At 52.5% G+C, this 10534-nt stretch overlaps 1 protein-coding gene across 1 annotated transcript in view; it reads left to right on the forward strand.

Moving 5' to 3' along the window:
- Positions 1–9825: 9825 nt before the first annotated feature.
- LOC123146384 (BTB/POZ and MATH domain-containing protein 2) overlaps positions 9826–10534 on the forward strand; it is a 3325-nt gene continuing 2616 nt past the window's right edge. The window contains exon 1 of the mRNA XM_044566042.1: positions 9826–10116. Coding sequence (XP_044421977.1) covers positions 9826–10116 — 291 coding nt within the window. The remainder of the gene's footprint in view (positions 10117–10534) is intronic.

Here is a 10534-nt window from a genome sequence, read left to right on the forward strand (position 1 = left end):
AGGGTTTCCCCCGGAGGTAGCAGAGAGTGGCCTTGAACTTCTCCACGGCGATGCCTTCAGGAAGGAAACGACGCACACAGCGTCGCCATCGCCGGCCTTGGCAATAGCCAATAGCAGGTTTTCACCCAGATCTGATCGAAGACCTCCATCTCTCATGCACGGGTCGCCGCCATCCTTGCCGGGATCTGGATGATCCCGCTTGCCAGATCTCAGCAAGGAGAAGCCCCCCCCCCCACCTAGACCCGCTGGCCGAGCAGGGGAGGCCGAGACCGCGCCCACAGGATCAGATCCGCGATGGATCCATGCCCGCGCCGCCGCCCCGGAGTTAGACCCGCGCGCAGCCGCCACCGCCTGCCGAGGCTCACCGCCGCATGCCCCGCGCCCCGCCACCGCTCGTCGAGGCCTGCCACCTCGCGCCAAACCGCGAGCACCGCAGGACAACGCCGCCTGCCGCCTAGATCCGCCGCCCGCGGAGGAAGGGGAGTCGGGAGAGGGAGTCCCCCCACCGCCGCCGTCTGCCACGCGAGTTTCACCCAGCGGCGTCACCCGGCGGCGGCGCGAGGAGGGGAGAAGGAGAGGGCGGCGGCGGTGCCTAGGGTTGGAGAGCCCCCGAGTCGCCCAGGGCGAGGGCGACGCGAGGGAGAGATTGTCTGTAGAACAACGGGGTAACAACTGATAAGATGATAAGCTGATCGCACCGTGATTGCACATGATCTTTCGTAGTGTCACGCTCAGGTATCCCTTCCCTTGTATCATAAGAGCTTGATGGTATGTTAAGAATCATGCGAGCATCAATGGCCTGCATGTGCTCTACCACCGCTTCCCGGCTCCACCTTCTCTCTGTCTCTCGCTTCCCGCAATGTTAACTGTATCTTTCTTTCTCTCGCACCTCTTCCCTCGACCTGGACAAAAAAAATCCTTTGGAAACCCTAACTCTATATCTCTTTGTCTCACCTCTTTCCTTGATCTTCAGGCCCACGTTGGATGGCTTCCGCGGTCTAGGCAGCGCGGTCCAGACATATGCAGGAGGTTTGAGGGTCGGCTTTCAAGATGCCCTTAGTGCGTGCGTGTGTGGTGGCCTTGATATGTGTGACCATATGCTATTTCAGCAGAGTAGTGGTGTTTCTACAGAGAGAGGAGTAAGATCTAATCTCCGTCGGGACCGCGGTGTGTGGCCGGCCGGCAGGAGAGCTCCCCTGGGTAGTGTTGCATGTGTGCGCTCACCGTGAGGTGGAGTGAGTCTCCATGTATTATGTTCGTGAGTCAGAATATAGGCGAAGATACAGGCGTTTGGTGCTGCAGCGTTCGTTGCCGGCAAAGCAATCTTGTCTTAGTTCATCTTCATCTCTTCCGTCCGGCGTTCGTTGCCGGAGGGCTGGTTCGGCGTGTGCCGCCGGAGGGTTTGTGCCAACAATTGGTATTCAGAGCCACAAGATTCGGGTCCATGGCGGACGCGGAGGCGGCGCACAGTGAGTCTGTGGCGAGCGGGGGGCGTGGAGGCCTCAGCGGCGCAGCTGTGGCGCGCGTGGCAACGGTGACGCTCGGCGAGTTCGGAGGTGGCGGCGTTCAACGGCAGTTGCGCGATGAAGCTCTGAGTCATGTGTCGGCCTGAGGAGACGCGTGGCTGTGCGGCTGTCAAAGGCATATGTTGCCAGAGCAAGGAGGATGGCATATGTTGCCGCAATTGGAGAGGAGGAGCCGGCGTTGTGTCACCGGAGACGAAGAAGAAGATGGCCTTGTTCGCGCGGAGATGAAGCATGCAGCGGTGTTCTCGTCCAGGAGGCCATAGCGGCGGCCAACGAAGCCTCCACCGCCCACAGACCATCGCCTCCACGCGACCACCACCAGGGAGCAGCGCCGCCGTGTGCCGACCCACTGGCCCTCCCCGAAAGGGCCCAGATCTGGGCCGGGCGGGCACCGCAGGCCACCAGCACCACCGCGCTGCCCCGTGACCAGCGGGCGGCCGTGATGCTGCAGGAAGGGCACCTGAGGCCCGCGGGATCTCCGCCGCCGAGCCACGCCACCGCCGGCTGAGCAGCACCGCCGCCATCAAGAGCCCCCGCGCCCCCCAACGCGCGCGCGGGGAAAGACCGGCCCGCCGCCGCCAGCGGGCAGCGCCCGGCGGTGGCAGAAGGAGAGATCGGCGGGGAGAGGGGTCGGGGGGGCGCCCGTCGGGCCGAGCGAGCATGTAGTTAGCTGGTTAGTGCGTGGGTGGTAGCTAGCTAGGTGTGTGTGCACAGGGTATAAAACCTCCCTTGTGTATTGATCAACTGTGGTGTGTGCTTAGGTTAAATAAAGTGAGGCCGTTCGTCGGTGAGGCATTTGTCGCCGGAAAATTACAGTGCCCATCTCTTTTTCTTTCACCTTCGTTCGGCAGCGAGTGAAAGAGAGAACTATTCGGGTTTGTCCGAACACGTAGTAGCATGCATGCATGATAAGAAAGAGCAGCGTGAGTGAGTGTTCTTCTCCCTCTTGAGTGGATGCATGGCCGTAGGATGTATGCATAGTAAGAGCCCAAGAAAGAGCATCTCGTCGATTTCTACATAGCTACTTAACATCTCTGTTATGCATCCAGCGGTTCCCTACAGATGATTTGTGCAAAGGGAAGATGGTACTCACGGACCCGGTGCTCCGAACTGCACCTGGGATCAGTATCGGATGTCCGGCCGGTAGCAGCACTGGCTGCGTCCGGGGTAGCAGCAGCAGCCAGGCCGGAGTCCATGTACGCAGCAATGCTGAGACACATGCTAGCGAGGTACTAGCAGCACCAGGCCACACTTGGGTGGAAAAGTGGAGCACGCCACCACATGGCTGGTTAAAACTTAATGTTGATGGCGCTTTCCAGGCGCAGGTGGGGAACGGAGGCATCGTCATGGTACTCCGTGACTCCTCAGGCTGTATTATCTTCACGTCCTGTGTCGTCATTTATTCACATGTGATAATGCCCTCGCTGAGCAACTTGAAGCATGTAGAGAGGGGATTTCGCTTGCTTTGGAGTGGAGTACGCTTCCGTTTATCCTTGAGACGGACAGTGCTGAAGCTGCTATGATGATCTCCAATCCCTCGGGGAATAGATCACAACATGCCGCTATTTTCCAGGAGATTGCCTCCACTATGAGAGGAGGACGAGAGATACTAGTTAAGTCTATTAGGAGAGGATGTAATCTTGTTAGCCATCACTTAGCTCAGTTGGGTAGATGTGAGACGAAGACGGCCGTATGGTTAGTGTCCGGCACTAAAAGGGTTGTAAAGTTGTGTGAACTGGATTGCTGCGGTCCAGGTTAATTAATATACATCCCCTTCCCCCCGCAAAAAAAGACTAAGAGCATCTCCAACAGCCGCGTTAAACAAGCGCCGCGCCGCAAATTTGGCCATTTTAGCGCGCGCGCAACCCTCCAGGTGTCTCCAGCGGGCGCGCAATAACCGCACGCGCGGTATAAGGAGTTGGGCGCGCTGTCCGATTCGCTATCTCGCGCGGTGTATTTGGGGCGCCCGCTTCCGCGCGCGGCTCACTCGAGCGCTCGCGCCGCACTCTCTCCTCTCCGCCTCCTAAGCCCCGCACGCGCCGGCGCCAGCGAACTGCACCCCATGGACGCACGCACCGGCACCCCGCTCACCCCATCCTATAGCCGCGACCCGCCCGCCGCCGCCGCCGCCGCAAACCCTAGCGCGGGGGCCGTTGGCCTCGCCTCCGCCAGAGCTCCTCCGACCATCGACCTCGCGCGTGGCCTCTTCATGCCACCGCGGATGACCTCGGCGGCGGGTGGCGTCGCGCCGGCGCAGGCCCGAGCCGCCGCGCCCCCCTCAAAGCTCCCCAATGCGGCGCGGCCGAAGAAGGGCAAGGCATCGGCGAAGAAGAACAAGGCGGCGGACGGCTCCGGCACCTCAAAGGCGAGGAGGAAGAAGCTTGCAGGGCGTGTGACGAGCGCGACGGCTACCGAAGCGCCGGCGAGCTCACTCGTTGAGCCGGCGGCCGACGCGCACAACGTGTTCGACAAAATGCCCCCAAGGTAAAAAAAAATCAACGTTTCTTTTCTTGTTATTTTTTGAATGCATTCATATAGATAGCTTATTCGCATTGTTCAAAAAACTTTGTAGTCTCAACGATGATGCATACATGTCAACTATGGGTGTTGGCTCCAACAATTCGAACTGGTCTCAAACCAATGACATGCATTTCGAAGACCATGAGTTCGAGGTGGACGAGGAGGGTGAGGGCATTGTCGACGCGCCGAAAGGAAGAGCGGGCAATTACACCAACGCCGATGACATCTTACTATGCAATACTTGGTTGCAAGTGTCGAGGGATCCATCTGTTGGAGGTGATCAAAGTAGAGATGCTTATTGGGGGCGGATGAAAGAACACTATGATGTTCACAACATGAGTGGAATTGACCGCTCCGAGAGATCACTTTGGTCCCGGTGGTCGACAATCAACTCGGATTGTCAAAGGTGGGCGGCTTATCAAAAGGCGGTTGACAAGTTGAACCCAAGTGGCACAAATGAGGACGATAGAGTAAGTGGCATTTCATACATGTTCATCATACTTGTTGTTGGTGTTTGAAGTGCTAACTTGCTTTGTTTTCATGTAGTACCACATTGCACAAAACTTGTTCAAAGAAGAGGAGAGGAAAACCAAGAAGGGGAAGATCAAGAAAGGAAGGGTCTTCACCTTGCCTCATTGCTATAACATGTTGAAGGATGATGAGAAATGGAAGAAGCGTGAATATTTGGATGATTTGAATTTGAGCAACAAACGCAAGCGAACAATTGAGTTGAATGATGATGAGGAGGAGGAGGAGGATGATGCATCAAGTGATGACGGCAAGAGAAGCCCCACACCCAACTCGGTTTCATACTCGAAGCCAAAACGACCGGATGGGTGCAAGAAAGACGCAAAAGAAAAGAAGAAGAGGAAAGGAGATGATGAGCTCAAAAATGCTATGGAAGCTATTGTGAAGGCAAGAAAAGAAGCCAACGAGGTGAGGAAAATGGCAAGGAACCAAGATGCCGCGGCCGAGGAGAGGAGGTTGGCGGCCGAGGAGAGGAAGGTGGCTTTGGAGGAGAGGAAGGTGAGCAATGAGGAGCGAACAAGATTGTTGGAATGGGAGAAGCACTTGTTCTTCTTGGAAACATCTAACCTCAATGAGGCGCAAAAGGAGTATGTCAATCTTTCACGTGAAGAAGTCTTGATCCAAAAAAAGAGCCATGGTTCGTGCAATGGGTGGCGGTGGCCTTGGCGCCATGGGTGGCGGTGGCCTCGGCGCCATGGGTGGCGGTGGCCTTGGCGCCATGAGTGGCATGGGTGGCTTCGGAGGTTCCGTGGGCGGTTTAGGTGCCATGGGAGGCATGGGTGGCTTTGGAGCACCCCCCGACGCTATGGCCGCCATGGGAGGCATGAGTTTTGCTTCTCTCATGGGAGACATGAGTTTTGCTTCTCTCATGGGAGGCATTGGTGCACCTCCGGCCGCCATGGGCGGAATGTCTTTCGATGTGCCTCCTCACACACATTCCCATGAAGGTGCCGTTGAAGATCTTGCCAACACCGTCGGAGCTTCACGTGATGCGGTGCACGATGAGGAGAGGGAAGAAGAATCATCTTCGGAGGAGGCAGAATCGTCTTCCGAAGATGAGGACGAAGACGAGGAGGAGGATTGATGTGTCTTTCGTTTGTGTCTTGAACTTGGTTTGCATTTTGAACTTGGTTGGATGAACTTGTGGGCATAATTTTGAACTTGTGGGCATGAACTTTGAACTTGTGAGCATGAACTTTTATTGATCAAGTTGTTTGTGTGAAAATTTATATGTCATGTTCATTGCATTTTGAATGTTTTCAAATCCATTTTGTGTCCAAAATGCCATATATGCAATGCCCCGGGGAGTCGCGCGCGCTGCTGGAGCGGCGCGCGTGCTGCATTTTAGCGCGGCTGTTGGAGCCAGCGCTGACGGCCGCGCAAAACCAGGTGAACGGCACGCGGCAAACTAGTTTTTAAGGTGCGGCGCGTAGCGCGGCTGTTGGAGATGCTCTAAGAGCAGCGTGAGTCTTCTTAAGATCAGCAGCTGCATGCATGGCCGTAGCATGCATGCATGAACGTTTGATGCATTCATGCATCAAACGTGTGCTTTCAATTGTCCCTATCATATGAGCATCTTTTTTGTTTCTTCTTCTTTTTGCTCCTTGCTTTGGTTGTACATGTGTATGTTGAGTGTGTATGCTTTTTTTGGTAGTATATCTGCATGGCTACCCAATTTTTATATTAACTACTATTCAATATATATTGACATATATTGTTTGGATGACGAGCAAGGTGGTCATGATCATAGATTCTGAAATGGATCGGAACTATGTGGTAAGATCGCAATAGAATCGGATCATGGTATTATAGCGATTTTTCACGTGACATGAAAATATTACACGTAGCCAATGGTGTGCCATAGCACACGAAACAATCCCGAAACACCGGAAGTGTGTATTCTTCACAACATCTCTGTAATCGTGCATTGGGGTTCACAGAACTTGAAAATCTTAACAGGATCCCAAAACATTGAGTTATAACTCAAACAAGAGTGGAGCGGTGAAAACAAAGATTTTGACAATGTTGCTGTTGTAACCATGCCCTAGGGATCATGAAACGCGAAAATGCTTTGGGCCCAAAAGTAGTGAGTTGGTGATACACCGCCCCCATACCGCCTCCCTGGGAAATCACTAACCATATCTACTCAAGACAAAATGGTGATGGTGTGGTCTCTCTCTCTTTCTCTATCCTCGACCTAGCGCCGAGGAGGAGAGGTTCAGGGACGTGGTGGTTAACACTGCAGAAGAGGGCAAGGCGTCAAAGCGGGAGGGAAGGGAACAGGCGAGGAGGGGAGGGGTTCGCGCGGGGGAGGAGAGTAGGATGAGATCGGGCCGTAGTCAGAAAGGAGCAGTGTCGATGATTAGTGCACCATCGATCAATGACGTCTTTCCTCTTCCTCGAGCTAGGGCTCGAGCTTCCTTCAATTCTTTATAGGTTGGGTGGAGCCGTAAGTTGGTATCTGTCTTCCAGAGGTCCTTGAGACTCGTTTAGAAGAAAATTTCGAAGGCGCCAGCAACTCACCCTCATACTACTAGGCACCCGTGCACACCAACAAGCGGCGAGGCCGGGTGGAAAGTATGCTTATTTTCCAAAAGAAAACGCAATGTGAATATGAGTTGTCTGTTTCTGCAAATACATGTGTGGAAACTTTTGACTGGACCAGCCGTCCTCCAACAGAGAGTAATTTTTCTTTCCAACTGCTCAACCTTTTCTCTAAGCGTTCTCTGCATGTTCCACTCCACATTAGTGAGACGTTGATAATGAATCGGAATTTCCTAATATTTAATCAGGAAATGGCCTAGCTCACAACCAGTAGGTCCGCGTAATCAGTCGTCACCTCACTGGCTTCTCCAAAGTAGAATAATTCACTTTTATAGAAATTAATTTTAAGGCCCAACATTTGCTCAAACGTTGAAAGTAAGAGTTTCAAGTTTTGAGCCTTATTCAGGTCATGTTCCATAAAAAGAATCATATCATGAGCATATTGCAGAAGGGAGAGACCACCATCCATAAGGTGTGGAACTATTCCTGCAATCTGGCCATATTTCTTGGCGTGATCGATCAGAATAGCCAACATGTCGGCATGGGTCGCCCTGACATAGTTTTTTTGTTTGAAAGTAGTGGCCTACGCCATCATTGACTTTGACTGCCACGCTACCTTGAGTAACAAAATTTTGGATCCACCGACGCCATTTATCTGAGAATCCTCTCATTATGAGGAACGACCATCTGACCTTATCATAGGCCTTTTTCAAAATCAATTTTGAAAACTACTCACTCATGTTTTTCTGGTGCATCTCGTGAAGAGTCTCATGTGGCATTACTATTCCATGGAATATATTTCTTTCTTATACGAAAGCTGTTTGAGATAGGTGGACTACATGGTCGATCGAGCAACTGTGTTGATGTTATAACTCACACGTGCTGGTGTGCCTGTTATATTCCCTGCACGCAGGCTTTTCACTGTGCATGCAGCAGCTTTGAGTCACGTACGTGCCTTACTTGAGAGAGTGGTGGATCATGGATGGAATGGAAGCATCGAGTGTATGCTGGTTAGGTTAGGGTTCTTTGCCTCGCATCCAAGCAAAACATGCATGGCTGCGTACTATACATGCATGCCGGTGTGTGTGTCGCTTTGGTCTTTTTTTTTCTATCTCTCTTTTAATTTAATTAGCATCAGGTGCTTGTTTATTGCTAGTCTCTTTCTGCCTCTCTTGTTGATATATAAATGCATTGTCCATTTTTTCCCTATCAGTTTGAGCTTCTGGATGACATGTCTGATGCGTACAGTTCTACATCTCTCTCTAGTGTATAAAAGCCCATGCAGCTCGCTCGTAGTCGTAGGTCATTCCATCATCCTCTCTCTCTCTCTCTCTGCCTCAATTTGGTTTCAAGCATGCGGGGCGCGCCAGCAGAGACCGACCTTCCGGTCGGAGAGGGAGGGGAGCCGCCCAAGCCTACACGTCGGGGCGGCTCCTCCAGCTTGTACGACAAGACGCTGTCGACGGCGTCGAACCTGGCGAGGCTGCTGCCGACGGGCACCACGACGGCGTTCCAGACGCTGGCGCCGTCCTTCACCAACCACGGCGAGTGCCTGTCGGTGAACCGCTACTTCACCTGGGCGCTCATCCTCTTCCTCGGCGTGCTCTGCGCGCTCCTCTCCTTCACGGACAGCGTCACCGACCGGCACGGCCACACCCGCTACGGCTTCGTCCACCCGTGGGGCTTCACGCCCTTCAACTCCGACGACCCCGACGGGGGCGGGGCCATCCCCATCGGCGAGAGCAGGAGGCGGCGCATGCGGTGGCGGGACTGGCTGCACTCGGTGTTCCGCTTCATCGTCTTCATCTCGCTCGCCTTCTGCGACTCGGGCGTGCAGAAGTGCCTGGTCCCGCGCGAGAGCCGCCAATGGCGCGAGTTCCTCGTCAACATGCCGCTCGCCTCCGGCTTCCTCGCCAGCTTCGTCTTCATGATCTTCCCCTCCACCAGGCACGGCATCGGCGCCGGCCCCGCCGCCGCCGCCCTCGACAACCTCACCGACACCAATGCCAATGCCAATGACAATGCCGCCGTCAAGAAGAGCAAGAGTGCTCCCGCCGCCGCAGACACCCGAGTGGCCCCGTCCACCAGCTATCAGCTCGGCCATGTCGTCTAGCTCCTCTTGATATGGATCGCCGTGCATGCATGCATGGTAAGAGCAACGTGAGTGAGTGGTCGTCTTCTTTAAATAAACGGAATCAAATTGTGTGCCTCACCCCATGCATGCATGCATGCATCAAACGTGTGCTTGAATTGTTCCTATCACGTGAGATTTGCTTTTCATCTTCTTTTTGGTCCTTCCCTTCCTTTGGTTGAACCGTATTATTATGTGTGATGTGGGTGTTGAGTGTACGTTTTTCTTTTGCTAGTATATGCATGGCTACCAATTTTACTTTAACCATCCTCTGTGTGTGTGTGTGTATGGAACTGTTGATCCAATTTTTATATCCGAACTTCCCATAATATAGTCAAATTCATAAAAAAAATACTTTTCCAAATATATTTGTGTGTGTGATTTTCACATTTCTTTCATATTCTATATGTTGTTTTGGTGGCAAGCAAGGTTGTCAAGATCATATATTCTGCAGTGGATCAGAACTTTGTGGTAAGGTCGCAATAGAACAGATCATGGCATTATAGTGACTTTTCACAAAACATGAAAATCTTTCAGGTAACCAAGCACACGAAACAAAACAGAAAGACAGTAAACATGGATTTTTCACAACATCTCTGTAATCATGCATTGGGGTTCACAGAACATGAAAACCTTAACAGGATCCCAAAACGTTGGGCTATAACTCATAAACAAGCGTGGAGCGGTGAAAACAAGGATTTTGACCATGTTGTTGTAACAATGCACCTAGGATTTGTGAAACGTGAAAATGCTCTTGGGACTGGGGACCCCCAAAATAGTGAGCTAGTGATATGCCGAGTTTTGGCTAGGTGGCTCAATCTTCACGAGTTGGAGAAGGGAAGAGGCAAAAATACAAAAAACATGGAGGTAAACACGAGGACAATGGTATAACTAGCATAGCACCCCTAACATAACACACAGCCAACAACACACAAAATGTGCACCCATGATTTCGTTCTTCCACACCACACAAACGATTGTGGTTTATCATAAACGCAAGTGGAAGCAAGAACAAAGGTGGAAGGTTCTTCCCTGATCCTAGGATACAGAGATCTTGCACTCTCTAGAGTCTTGATCGCCTCCACAACAAGGAAAGTGGACTTATGTGACAAATCTTGTGATAGAAAGTCAGGTTTTTGTCATAGATGCACATCTAACAATGAATTTATGAAAGAAAGAAAGGGTCCATGGTAGCAGGTCAGTCATAGATGTGCACACCCTCTTTTTACCCCCACGCCACCCCTGATCCGGACGAAATGGTGACTGCGTGCTCTCTCTCTCTCTC

This window comes from Triticum aestivum, chromosome 6D, assembly GCF_018294505.1.
Source record: "Triticum aestivum cultivar Chinese Spring chromosome 6D, IWGSC CS RefSeq v2.1, whole genome shotgun sequence".
NCBI lineage: Eukaryota > Viridiplantae > Streptophyta > Magnoliopsida > Poales > Poaceae > Triticum > Triticum aestivum.